The 13,703-nt window shown below is 43.2% G+C and overlaps 1 protein-coding gene across 1 annotated transcript; it reads left to right on the forward strand.

The window, feature by feature from the left end:
* Positions 1–643: 643 nt before the first annotated feature.
* On the forward strand, positions 644–1,378 carry LOC122664801 (abscisic acid receptor PYR1-like). The gene has a single exon (XM_043860782.1). It carries the CDS (start codon positions 698–700, stop codon positions 1,325–1,327), a length of 630 nt encoding a protein of 209 aa, XP_043716717.1. The 5' UTR covers positions 644–697; the 3' UTR covers positions 1,328–1,378.
* The last annotated feature ends 12,325 nt before the right edge of the window (positions 1,379–13,703 follow it).

Below are 13,703 nucleotides of genomic sequence, written 5' to 3' on the forward strand. Positions count from 1 at the left end.
TCTGCATGTGCCTACACTCTCCTTTTTCCACGTGTAAGTAGGGCTGTAAACAGATCGGATTCGGCTCGGATAGTGCTATATCCGCATCCGCATTTGCATCCGATTAGCTATCGGACGGATTCAGATAGTGCTAAACGGATACGGACATAGATACGGATCGGGTATTTTATCCGTTTACATGTAAATATAGCTTTTCGGATAACTATAGCCTATCCGTATCTGCATCCGTTTAGCTTTCGGACGGATTCGGATAGTACTAAACGGATACGGACACGAATACGAAACGGATTTCGGCTATTCATTTACACCCGTACGTGTATGCAGGCTTATCATACACCAACGCATATTTTAGAATTATTCGTTTAAAAAAACACAAATTTACCATAAAATAACTTAAAAATCCAGCTTCCCAGCTCGGCTCGGCTGTAGCGGCTCAGCCACTAACTGGCTAACAAGCCCGGTTTCTTACTAGTTCTGTAACTCAGCCAGCTGGCCACAACCCTACAGTCGACGAGTCGACATCGCCAGTTGGCAGCACTTCAACACCTAATTTTTTTATTGTAAAAAAAATATTTTATTATATTTAATAAAATTAAAAAAATCCCATTAATTTCATCCTTACAAAGGTGTTTTCTTTTCTTTTCTTTTCTTGGTTCCTTCTTTCTTTCTTTCTTTCTTTCTCGTTATAGTTGCAGTAATGGAAAAGGGAGAATCATCGACGATAGCAGAGAACGAAGATTCCGGCGAAACAACCACAACCCATCAAACAATGATGCCAACCGGTCTGACCCAAGAAGAATTTGAGGAATTAAAACCGGTCATCCACGAATTCCACACCTACCGTATTAGCTCCGGCAAATGTTCATCTCTTCTGGCTCAACGCATATCTGCTCCGGCCGAAACCGTCTGGTCCATCATCCGCCGGTTCGATAAACCACAAGCTTATAAGCATTTCATCAAGAGTTGTTCCATCAAAGAAGATTCTCCACCTCCGACCACCGTTGGATGTCTCAGAGAAGTCAACGTTATCTCCGGTTTACCGGCAGAGACAAGTACAGAAAGGCTTGATGTGTTAGATGATGAGAGGAAAGTGGTTGGGTTCACCATCATCGGTGGGGAGCACAGATTAAGGAACTACCGGTCGGTGACATCGGTGAATGAATTCAAGAAAGGAGAAAAGATCTGGACTGTTGTTTTGGAATCTTATGTTGTAGATGTACCGGAAGGGAATACTGAAGATGATACACGGATGTTTGCTGATACGGTGGTTAGATTAAATTTGCAGAAGTTGGTTCCGGTAACCGAAGGCGGGTTAGGTCGTTCGTGATCAAGATCATATAGCACGAATACAGGTGATGTTAAGAAACCAAGAACCTAAAAAAAATATATATATGAAAAATATGTTGTTGTTCTTTTTGGGTTAAATTACGAAAACCTCCTCCTTTTTTATGAATGAAAGGTTTGTAGAAAGATCATAAGAGGGAGGTTTTGGTTATTTTTCCTTTTTTTTTTGGGTTTGGTTTAAAGGATTTTTCTTCCTTATTCTCATCTAAGAAGAAGAAGAAGAAGAGAAATTCTGAATTTGGATTTTGGGTTTTGATGATGGAGTGTGGGATTCATCTTTTGCATGTTTCTGCAAATACTGATTTTGTCTTCTTTCATCTGTTCTTGTTCTTGTTCTTGTTCATAGTTTTTGGGTGAAATTAAGAAAAAAAAAAAATTGTTATTGAAAGAATTAATTGTTTGGAATTCATTCTCATTAATTTCCAAGGTTTTCACTTCTAAAAGCTTCTCTTAATATGAACATTAATCCATGGAGGAATGAAGTGATTAAGCAAAGTAGTCATTAGCATAATAATACATAGTGGTCTAAAAGATTTGTGGGCCATTACCCATTACTGCCCAGATGCTCATTTTTATTATTATTATGTTTTTTTAAGATATAATTACCGAATTGGGGTTGGAGAGTTGGATTTTTCCAATTTAGTCCTTTTCAATTCAGAGGAAAACTTGACAGGTAGCCATGGAAGGAAAGAAAAAAGATTTGAAGCAGGTTATCAGCTTTACTATAGTATGAGGTGGTCATTTTCCGGTAAAGAGAGCTTCTAAATTTCTATTTCCGGTAAGAGTCTCAGGGTGTGGAACTGTAGGTAGGTTAGGTGTTCTGTTCTTTTTGTACCAAATCCATCCAATGGAAGGACACCCTTATCCTAATGTGACAGAATAAAAACTTTCCAATAGGGCATTAACCTATAAACTCATTTGTATAGAAGCTTAGAAAAAGAGAGAGAGAGAGAGAGAGTCTAGTCTTTGAAGTAGACAGTTGGTTCCTGTCCAGAGGTGCCAATGTCTTGTAAATCATTTTCGGGTGAGGGACCCATTTACTCATCCTTCGTTATCCAGTAAGTATTATTAGTATTAGAAGGGTCAATGAAATGATTGGTGAGGGAGAAGGCCCATAAATGCATGGTCCACATTCTGTTTTTTTATGGAAACTCGCATGCATCATTATCCATCATGCTGGCTCATATTTTGTTTTCAGATGATCTACACTAGCACTTGTTACTATATATATATATATATATATATATATATATATATATATATATATATAAAGACGGTTTGTTTTGTTTGATTTTAGAAGGGGTTAGGGGGTAATTTCGCACATTCGTTCTTGTGTTCGAGTGCAAGAACTACGTGACCGATTATTATTTTTTTTTCATAGATATATGTTATGTGCCTAATGGGGCACAATCTAATGTATGAAGGTTAAATTGGACCAGCTTAGTACGGGATAGGTAAAGAGCTTGATTTAACATGTTCCATCAGCTTTGAAGCTTTTGACGTACCAGTTAACTACCTAACATTTACTATAAAAATCGGACATCATTTCACATGTTCGAATCATGGAAAAGGCTATCTAGGAGAAGGTTAGTAAATGTGTGTGGGAGAAAGAACACCATTCTTGGGATCCAGGCAGAATTCCATATATTAATAGAGTCCACTGCCTATGGCTAGATTTCTCAAGGTAGGTAATATCTGTTCATTTAGGAAAGATGCAGCTGAATCTGGCATGTCCTTTATCTCTTGTGAATTCTCTAAAAAAATTTAGGCATTAGGGTCCTTTTTTTTTTTTCAGTAGAAAGCAGGCTATTTATTCACACACGCCCAACGCCAAACAAAGGAAAAGGCAGTAGGGTCCCTTGGGTTTGAACAAAATCCCGCAAGGGATATACAAGTTACTTTCTTTGGATTTCAAGGAACCAATCCATTTTTCAAAGTCTCAAACCTAATCTAACCTCAATTTTGAAAGCAATCCAAAGATGGGAAAAAGAATTAAACATTTTTAATGAACTCATGGTTACAAATATTATGGACCAACAGGAGGAACCCCCCACACCCCCCCCCCCCAAAGACCTCTACCTCCAACTACCATCTACAGACCAATTCATCATCATTATTGATGGAAGCTTGGGCAAAGAAACAAATCTAGGAGGATGGGCAGCAGTTATTTTGTCTAACCGAAAAATTATCAGCACCAATGAATTTTGGTTGTTCAGGTTCTGCGTAAGAAATAGAAGCCGGAGGAGTCCAACAAGGAATCTTTAGAGCAATTTCAATGGGAAAACAACAAAGAGTAGAGGTGTGGACTGACTCAACACAGAGGGTCAATTGGTTGGAGCATCACACAGAGCACCCATGACCTCGGGAGTTATTTTCTATCTTGTTTGACATTAAATCTTCCTTTTTTAATTTTAACTCGATCATTGTTAAGGAAAAAACCTAGACATGTTATTCATATTGCTCACATTCGAGCGCAGCAGCTAGACGAAAAAGATTCTGTACATCTGGACAGCCGGGCTGCATGTGTAGCGTCAGGCTCAAGGCGGTGCGCTTTGACCACCTTACCCTGCTTGGGCAAGGCGCTTGGACAGGGTTAAAGCGGTCAAAGCACGCCGCCTTGAGTATTCAGTCGAGCTCTAATGATTCATGATGGGTAGCCTCCAGCCGCCCTTATAATAAATTATTTTAAAAAACAATCTACGAATTATGCATGTTATTCAATTGGCTGTGGTGGGTCCGTTTGTATTAAATTTGGGTTTTATTATTTTAGAGTCATCCGTTGGGGCTGGTGATGTATAGACATCTTAGAGAATTGATTCTTATTTGAGGATCTCATGCTTGCAACTTATATTGTGTACTTAAAAATTTGGTCCATTTGCATAATTCTATATGTTCATTGAATTTCTAAGCTGATCAAAGAAAATGAGAAGTGATGTATTACTTTGAGACTTTTCTGCTTTTTTTTTTTTTTTTGGGTGTGTTTATTAAAAAAAAAAAAATTTGTCTTCATTTTTCACATATTTGGAGATAGCTAGCTAACCCTAGTTTGTCTAGTAAATAGAAGTTTGAAATAACAACTGATAAACATAAAATCACACCAATCAATCAGAGGTCGCCACGTGTCTCGGACCAAGTAGGAAGACCATCCCAAAGCCGGCCACCTTACATTTCACTTGATTGACCCGTACAGGCTACTACCATCAAGGACCAAGTCCAGGTACTACAGACTACCACCATCAACAAGGAAGTCCAGGTACTACGGACTACCACCATCAACAAGGAAGTCCAGGTACTACGGGCTACTACCATCAACAACAAGATATACATCATCTCATGGGTATAGGGCACCGCCTACCAGCAACATAGTCTCAGATGGACTCAAGCACCAAGGATCTTATCCAACACACTAAGACGTTTAAATGTCTGTCCACCAAGAACATCTACCCTACCGGGACTCTATCTCTCATAGGGGAACAACCAACCAAGAGAAGAATCCTACTACCTAGGAACTCTATCTCCTACGAGGGTTACTCGTCATCAACTAGGACTTTCCACACCGCCACACTCTACTATAAATGCGAAGGTACTCTACCCCATCAACCCATCTTGAATTCTATTTACTCATCTGTTTGCTCAGGGAGATCTAACTTAGGCATCGGAGAGTCCTAGGCCAGAACCACACCGGTTCTCCTTTGTCACTCTGGTCCTTTTGCAGGTTACGGCACTCGAGGGACTCCTATATGATTTTCTGACGCAACAGATTGGCGCCGTCTGTGGGAACTACGCTAGCCATCGTACCTACTAGCTCGATTCCTTAACTACTCAATGGCACCACGGGGTAAGAAGACCGCTCCCTCCACCAACAATGCTGCGAGGGAGGGGAACAGACCACCTCCTCCAGAGAGCTCGCATCGCAGAGCCAATGACCATGTCTCTCAGGAGAGGAAGGTCCCAGAGAATGAACTGGTTGAGGTAGCCGACCTCAACCCCGAAGCAGTCGTGGAGCCAGTACCTAACCCTAATGCACCAGCGACTGTGGGTCATATCAATGACTTGCAGCGGCAGATCCTTAATGACCAACGACTCTTTCGAGACTACCTGAGGCAGTGCACGATGTCCCACCGCCGTAGAGCATTGCCACCACCAAGGATGGAACCTGTCCCCCGACAGGAGCAGAACCCTAGGAGATCACCTCCCAGGGGTGAAAGGTCAGAGAGGTTCACTGGGTGTGCAAGTCCCACTCACCAATAAGGGGATCCTTCCCAGTATCCCAGGAGAACAGCGAACCTCCCAGTACATTCAAGACGTGGGAGGACACCAACACACATGTCCGTGGTACCTAGCCCAGAAGGTTCGATCAGGAGGTTGGTGTTCCAAGGTCGACTAGGAGGAAGTCACACTCCAAGGCAGAGCCGGACTTACCGAGAAGAGAGTCCCTCACATTTAGGCCAAGGTTCATGGCGCAGTGACCACACACCATCCCGTCAATACTCACGATGGGAGGGAACTTCAAGGAGAGGTCGAGAGCGAGGTTGCAGCAAACACCCTGCCAGGCGTGAAGGGCAGTTACGGGAAGAGAACCTAGACAAAAGACTCCGAGATTTGGACGAGAAGCTAGAAGGACTGAAGAAGCAGACCAAGGGTGAGACACACTCGATCCTCGAACAGCATCTATTCTCGGAAGAGATCATGTCCGCCTCACTCCCATCCAGGTTCAGGTTACCCACCTTTGAACTCTACAGTGGAACCACGGACCCTAATGATCACATCAACTACTTCAATGGGATGATGACCTTATATGGGGGATCAGACGTGGTCTCCTGCCGAGGGTTCCTTGCATCCCTCAAGGGTGTAGCTACATCATGGTTCTCCAGACTACGACCAAGGTCGATAGGTTCATTCACAGAATTATGCGAGCAGTTTGGCACCCGCTTCTAGAGCAGTGTTAAGTAGAAGAAGACCTCGATCAATCTGCTAAACGTGTTACAGAACCTTGGGGAGTCCCTCAAGGAGTATGTCAGCAGGTTCACTAAGGAGTCCCTGGAGGTCCGAGACTTAGACGACCAGACCTAGCATGCAGCCTTGGCTGGGGGTATCAAGGACCTTGACTTGATCAAAGACCTAGCACGTCATGAGACCAGGACCATGGAAGAGCTTTTGGAGCGGTGTAACGAGTTTGCCAACATGGCCGACGTACTATAAGCTCGAAAGAAGGTGATTGAAGCCAAGCCACAGGATAATAAGACGTCGACGCCGGATGACCGCAAAGAAAGCAAGAGGTCGGGGATCGAGCGTCGATAGGAGAAGGGCGACCGCCCATCGGGGAGGACCGACCAATACCCAGAAAGGAGTGAGAGAGCGAGTAGCCAAATCCGAGAATCATAAAAGCTCTGGGTCACCGAGATCAAATAACTACTGAGGTCGATAGACCATACACATCCACCACAAGGAATAGTGCACGAAGAAGATAAGGATTTAACTGCACATGATAAGAGAAGAAGGTCGCAAGAATCCACAAGTTCGACATGCCATATATACAAAAAAGTCAAGAAACCTCCGTTGGGGGGTGGCACATCCTAAAAAAAAAAAAAAAGAAAGAAGAGAACGAATCCATACCAGGCACCGACCGCAGATCGTCGAACGAGGGTCGAAGGGCGCCGATCAAACGAGAGGCCATGGGCACTGATCGTGGAACGAAGGTAAAAGGACGCCGATCGAATGAGAGGCCACGGGTGCTGATCGTTGAACGGAGGTCGAAGGGCGCCGATCGAACGAGAGGCCACAGTCGTTGATCGTCGAACAAGGATCCAAGGGCGTCGATCGAACGAGAGGCCACGGGCGTTGATCACCAAATGAAGGTCGAAGGGCACCGATCGAACGAGAGGCCACAGGCGCTGATCGTCTAACGACGGTCGAAGGGCACTGATCGAACGAGAGGCTATGGGCTCTAATCATCGAACGAAGGTCGAAGGGCGTCGATCGAACGAGAGGCCACGGGCGCTGATCATCGAATGAAGGTCGAAGGGCGCCGATCGGACGAGAGGCCACGGGCGCTAATCGTTGAATGAGGGTCGAAGGGCGGCGATCGAACGAGAGGCCACGGGCGTTGATCGTCGAACGAAGGTCGAAGGGCGCCGATCGAATGAGAGGCCATAGGCGCTGATCATCGAAAGAGGGTCAAAGGGCATCGATTGAACGAGAGACCACGGGCGCTAATCGTCGAATGAGGGTCGAAGGGCACCGATCATGTTGAACGAGAGGTCAATAGGCACGGATCGATGAGTGTCACCAACGCCGAACGGGCGACAAAGGGCCCGAACGATGGGCGTCGATCGAATGAGCGTTGTCGGAAGTGGATCGAAGCGAACCAGCACCGAACAGGCGTCAAAGGGCGCGAATGATGGGCGTTGATTGAATGAGCGTCGTAGGACGTGGATCAAAGGAAACCAGCACCGAACGGGTGTCAAAGGGTGCGAACGATGGGCGTCGATCGAATGAGTATCGTCGGACGTGGATCGAAAGCGAACGAGCTCCAACGGGCGCAAATCGGATGAGCGAACGGGCGTCAATCGATGGATGTCACCCAGGCGCGAATCGAATAAGCGTCATCGGACGTGGATCAAAGCGAACGAGCTCCAACGGGAGCGAATCGGATGAGCAAACGGGTGTCGATCGATGGATGTTGCCCAGGCGCAAATCAAATGAGTGTCGTCGGACGTGGATCGAGTCGAACTAGCGCCAATAGGTGCGAATCGAGTGAGCGTTGTCGGACGTCGATCGAGTCGAACAAGTGCCAACGGGCGCGAATCGAATAAGTGTCGTCGGACGTGGATCGAACGAGGGCCAATGGGCGCGAATTAAATGAGTGTCAAGCGCGGATCGAAGAGCGTAGGGCATCGATCAAGGGGCGTCACCAGGCGCGGATTGCATGCACAATTGCTGCCCTCACAAGGGCGTTTACACGATAGGAGCCAAGACGAGCGTGGTAGTACCAAGGCACCAGCAACGAGTGTCAAAGGCACGACCGTAAGCACAAAGCTAGGCCACCAAACCCAATGTGTCACGCCCCCATCCTAACAAGGGATAAAATACATTATAAGGGGTGACTAGGATGACGAGTGTCATCCTACTAAGCTGTCAGGATCACTGACACAGTGTCCTAATGCACAGTCATAACCAATATTAAAGCCATATAATATCAGAGTGCGGAAAGAAAATATTACATTCTAAAAGATCAATAGTTTTGCAGAAGCGTATAAAATCAAATAGTTACAAGATGTTCAAAGACTAGATTATAAATATTGTAATTAATACATTTTCCTAATAACTATCAACAAGGGTATAATAGCAAATGTTTATACATGGGCCTAAGCCCTAAAATAACAAAAGGAGAACAAGTCCCAAGTATCTTCACGCCGTAGGCGCAATCGTCACAATGACACCTGTTGCCATGTTCCTCTAACACAGCTTCCGACTCCTCCATACCTGCATCATAATCTAAGAAAAAGTGTGTACACGAGGGGGTTAGCTCCACTGAGCCAGTGAGGGGATGGGGATGCACAAACACACAATTCACATAGTCCAATGATGCATGCATATATTAAATAAATTTTCCACCTAACATCACAACTAAGTCAGAGGTATATGCTACTCTGACAACTCGGGAAACACTGTGGGTCACTTAACTTATCGTCACAATGAACCTCAATTGTCACCAGGGGGCCTACGCCTGTAGAAGCCACCAAAATCACCCAGGGGCAGACCCTGATAACCAATACTACCATGACTGGCCTCTCCCACCTCCACAAAATTTGGTGTACTAATTACCCAACACCTAAACCCCTGTTGGTAACGGTCGTAGCATAAGGGTGCAGGTCCTAGCCACAGATATATTACATGCAATTCCTATCGTCCCGAGAGGTAATCTGGGCGCATCAATTTTTTATCTGGTTTAGTGTCCGATTACCAGTACGACACGACGCATAAAGTTCGATATGGCATTCCATCAAAATATTATATATAGTCTGGGGTTCCAGCACCGGCATTCACAGACACCGTAACCCAATAAGGAAAAAGAAAGCAACCACAACATCATCATATCATTATCATTATAAATATGCAAAATGCACAAGCATGCTTAATAATTATTCTACTAGCATGATACATGTATATTTAATGATAGCAAGCCTAAACAAGACCAAACCCACTCACAATATATATTATGCCCCGATGTTACAAGTTGTCGACATGATTAAGTAACACGTCACAAGATGGGAATTTAAACCTAAAGAAAGAGTGAGAATAAGGTTAAATAAGTAAAGGGAAGGATCTCCAAAAGGTATCCCATAAATCATTTAAGTATAAGGTTTTAGAGGCAGGGTGGTTTTATGAGTGGTCTCATGCCCAATTTCTGCAACCACATGTAAATCCTAGCTAACCAGGGGCTTAGGAAGGTCTCTGCCAAGGGTGGTTTTTCGGGTGATTTATCTTAAAACATGAAACGGCACCTAAAACCTACTTTAACAGGGGCTTATTCAAGGGGTGGTTGCAAGGGTGGTTTCTCGTAGGTCTTGAAACCGCATGTAAAACCACATACCTGCAGAATCGAAAATTGAAAGGTTTCTCACTAGGGGTTCTTTTTCCAAGGGGTTTAAAGGTAAAGAGGTTTCAAGAAAGGTTCCTCCTAGGTCCAGTAGGGTCCTAAGACCTCATTAGGTCCATGTATCCCAAGGATTCAATAGCGAAAGCAAAGAGAACCTAATTTAGGGCATAATAGGGTAGAAACCCTAAGTCTTTCAATTGAAATGAGATTGAGAGCTTTAGAGCAAGCTATGGAGTAAAATGACTCCACAATAACCAAGGCTTAGAGGTTCCATCGATTCCTTGGGTTCCAAGAGAACCCTAGGTCAAGTCTTTCCCATTTTCCAAACCCCAAAACCCAAAATAGAAGAAGAGAGGTGGGTTTTAATGGCTTACCTACTCCAAGGAAGTGGTGTTCCACGTTGAGGGCTCCAAGAAGTGATCTTCAAGCCTCCAACCAAGATTCTTTACCCTTCTTCCTCATTTTCTCCTTCCTTCTTTCTTCTTTCCTTCTTTCTTCTTTCCCTTCTTCCCACGTTTTTGGTTGGAGGAGAAGTAACGAGAATGAATGCTTTTCCCCCCTTTTGTCTTATTTATAGAAAATGGGCCTTGGGTCTTTTAAGTTAAATGGGTCAAGAGCTAAATGGGTTGACCCATTGGTTTTAATTAGAAAAGAACCCAATAAGGATGGGTCCAATTGGTTGGGCAAGAAATAGAATAAAACCCATTTTTTATCCCACATGTCAAATGGGTCAAATAGGTTGAACCGGTCGATCCAAGTTAAATGGGTCACCAAGGTTGAATGGGTTATTAAGCCAAATGGGTTATTTTAACTTAAATGGGTCAACCCATTAGTTCTAAATAAGGAATAAGATTATTAAAGAATGGGGTCCGCATGATATGGGACACAAATCCTTCACATGCTTCCCAAGGCAAGTGGGACCCACAAATAAAATATCTCCTACTCCACTATAATAGTCCAGGCGGTTCAAACCTTGGCCCGTACTTCGAGGGCATCGAGGGAAAGGATAAATAAGTGAAATTAAAGGCTAGAACTTACTTCTTAGCCGTCATGGTTTGTCACCCATGATCCCGATAGTTTCCTCTATAGGCAAACCCGTACCATGGTCAATAATTTTGTAACTGGGTTTGACCATCATCAAGAATAGGTCACCAGCATATATGGCAACGGTATCTACACGTCATGAGGGAGAAATAATAATTAATTATGATCCGGGATGCGGGTATAATATCCTCCCCACCTTACAAGAAATTTTGCCCCCGAAATTTGAGGCAGCTAGGGTCTCAAGTGATAAGGACTGTTGGATAACAACATCCCAAGTCATCCACATCTTAAACTAAGGCAAAGGTCAGGTCAAGATGAGGCAGTGCCTACATGTCACAGCAAGTCAGGTTCCACAATTCTCTTTTCCTTACAGGGTCACATTACCACAGGGGTGTGGTTCACAATAACCCTAGGAAAACAGGGTTCCAACTACTAGGTTAAGTCTCAAGGAACAGAGGTTGCCTAGATCTTCTAGATCAGGTGATACCACTCTAGCCTTCACTACTCTGGTCATTCTTGGGTTACAGGGTTTAATCTGTCCATGACCCAATATAGGGTTTATATTCTGAAGGCTTTCACATCTGGTTGTTTCATTACCTAACCCAACTTTAGAATGATTTGGAATATTGATGGAATCCCCTATTGTTCACTCCCAATACGGAGGGAACGCATTTGGTGAGCCATTATCCCATTCATATCTGTTGTTGGAAAAGATCTTGTTACATCATTCAGTTTTAGCTTTCACAACCTTTAAACCTACTACACAATCATTTCACAGTGGAAAGTCCAAATCAGTCCTCATTCGAGAACCAACAACTTTTATTAGTTTTGGTCCAAGCCAACTCTTTAAGCAAGTCTCAATAATTTAACCTACGGTCATTAAATTTATTATTCATTACCTTAAGGTTTGGTCAACCAAGGTCAGGGCACCAACTAGTTACACAGCAAGGTCGAGGTAAGGTCATACTTGTAGTATCAAAGAATCACTCTAGTCACACAAGTCCAAGGTTCTAAGGGATATCTATATATATTTATCACACCAATATGTAGGCATAGATTCAATAATTACATTCAAATCCCTATGGACATATCTGTCATCTGGGTCAATCCACAAGAACAAGAAGTTCTCAGGTACGGTTCGCTAAGTCTTTTTATTTTTAAAGTCAAATCACGGTGTAGGACTTTCTCTATGAGTCTAAACAAGGTTTGGATAAACCAAGTAAAGTTCAAATAGAGTCGTCACTAGCTTGAGGTGTTATGAATGACTTCCAAATACACGTGATCTTTATGGCTTAATCAAATAAATCAGTCCAAACCAGCCTATTACTTTTCTTTCTTAGTACCTACCCACAGGTTTAGATTCTACGCACCCCATTAAGAGTCTCTACCTGCATAGATTTAGGTTTCCTTATCCATAAGGTTTGAGTCCTTACATTCATAGGGTCTAAGGTCTTCATCCTCAAAGGTAACTCTTATCCTTTTATGTAAGAGAGGAGTCATAGCGGTTACCAATGCCTACTAGTTCTTATTAGCTGGCCCAGTCGGGTGTAAGTCCTAACCTCTTTCAATTTTAAGGTATTAACTAGACTTAAGTGGTCCACACAACAGGGGTGTCCGATCTAGGGTATAGGCACATAATCATCACATATAGGTGTGATTAATGGTCTCCAAAACAGGCTCAAAATCTTAAAAGAAATTGGACGGACTCACGAGCGGTGTCAGTACTCTGAGTCCGTTTGTGGCTCCTCCGCGAAAATAGGGAGAGCGGACTAACGGGCGGATGTGGAATACGAATCCGCTTGTTCGTCCGATCTCAGAAGTCTCAATGGCTAAGAGAGTTTAAGTCCAACGGATCTACGAACGGATGGATGAGTGTGGATCCGTTCGTTGATCCACACAGTTTTAAAATGATAATTTCAAGTTTTGTGTGGATCGGATTCATGACAAGTGGATCCGTTCGTTCGTCTGTTCGTAGAATTTTAACAAAACAGAGCCGCGAGTTTTAAAACTTACTTTTGGCTCCAAAGAAAGGGACATAACCACAGGGAGAAAAAGCTCTACAGGGACTTCCTTTCAAGCTTCCCTTGGGTGGTTTTCTTGTAATGTCAAGCCTCAAGGTTCAACTCTCAGTTGTTCAAGATATGGCTTTCTTCCCATTTCTACTTCCTCTTTTCTTGGATTTGGGATGAATCATTTTAAGGTGTGATCATGTCTTGATTTTGCTTGTAATCCCATGCCCATATACACCAAATCCGTACCAAATCGATTGGAACTAGGGTTTTTGGGTGTAAGTCAAACCCTATTTGATCGATGTCACTAAGTTGTTGGATCCTTATTTGATTACTGCATCTTTTATAAATTTTCAAGTCTTTGCAAGCATTTTAGAGATTGTTGCTATGTTCGTCAAGTCTAGTTGAATTTTACTTGGATTATGTTCAGGTTTTGGTTGTGGTAAAATCTTCAATTCACAATATTTTGGAAAAACTCTCCAAGTTCAAATCTAATTCTTTTGTATGCCATAAAATCTCATAGAAAATTATCACATTGTCTTATCTTCAAGCATATTCCCTTGTATATATGATTATTGATAAAATCCTTAGAATCTTTCCTCTTTTTCCTCAGTTAAATTATTCTTGTCTCTTGTTGAGGTATTTTCATCCAATAACTTGCTTGTTTGATATTGATTGGGATGTAAAGTAACCAAAAGCACATG

Source organism: Telopea speciosissima, chromosome 6 (assembly GCF_018873765.1).
Source record: "Telopea speciosissima isolate NSW1024214 ecotype Mountain lineage chromosome 6, Tspe_v1, whole genome shotgun sequence".
Taxonomy (NCBI): Eukaryota; Viridiplantae; Streptophyta; class Magnoliopsida; order Proteales; family Proteaceae; genus Telopea; species Telopea speciosissima.

What these genes read in the sequence shown, in the direction of transcription:
- LOC122664801 (XM_043860782.1), top strand. Translation starts at nt 698, where the DNA reads ATGGAAAAGGGAGAATCATCGACGATAGCAGAGAACGAAGATTCCGGC.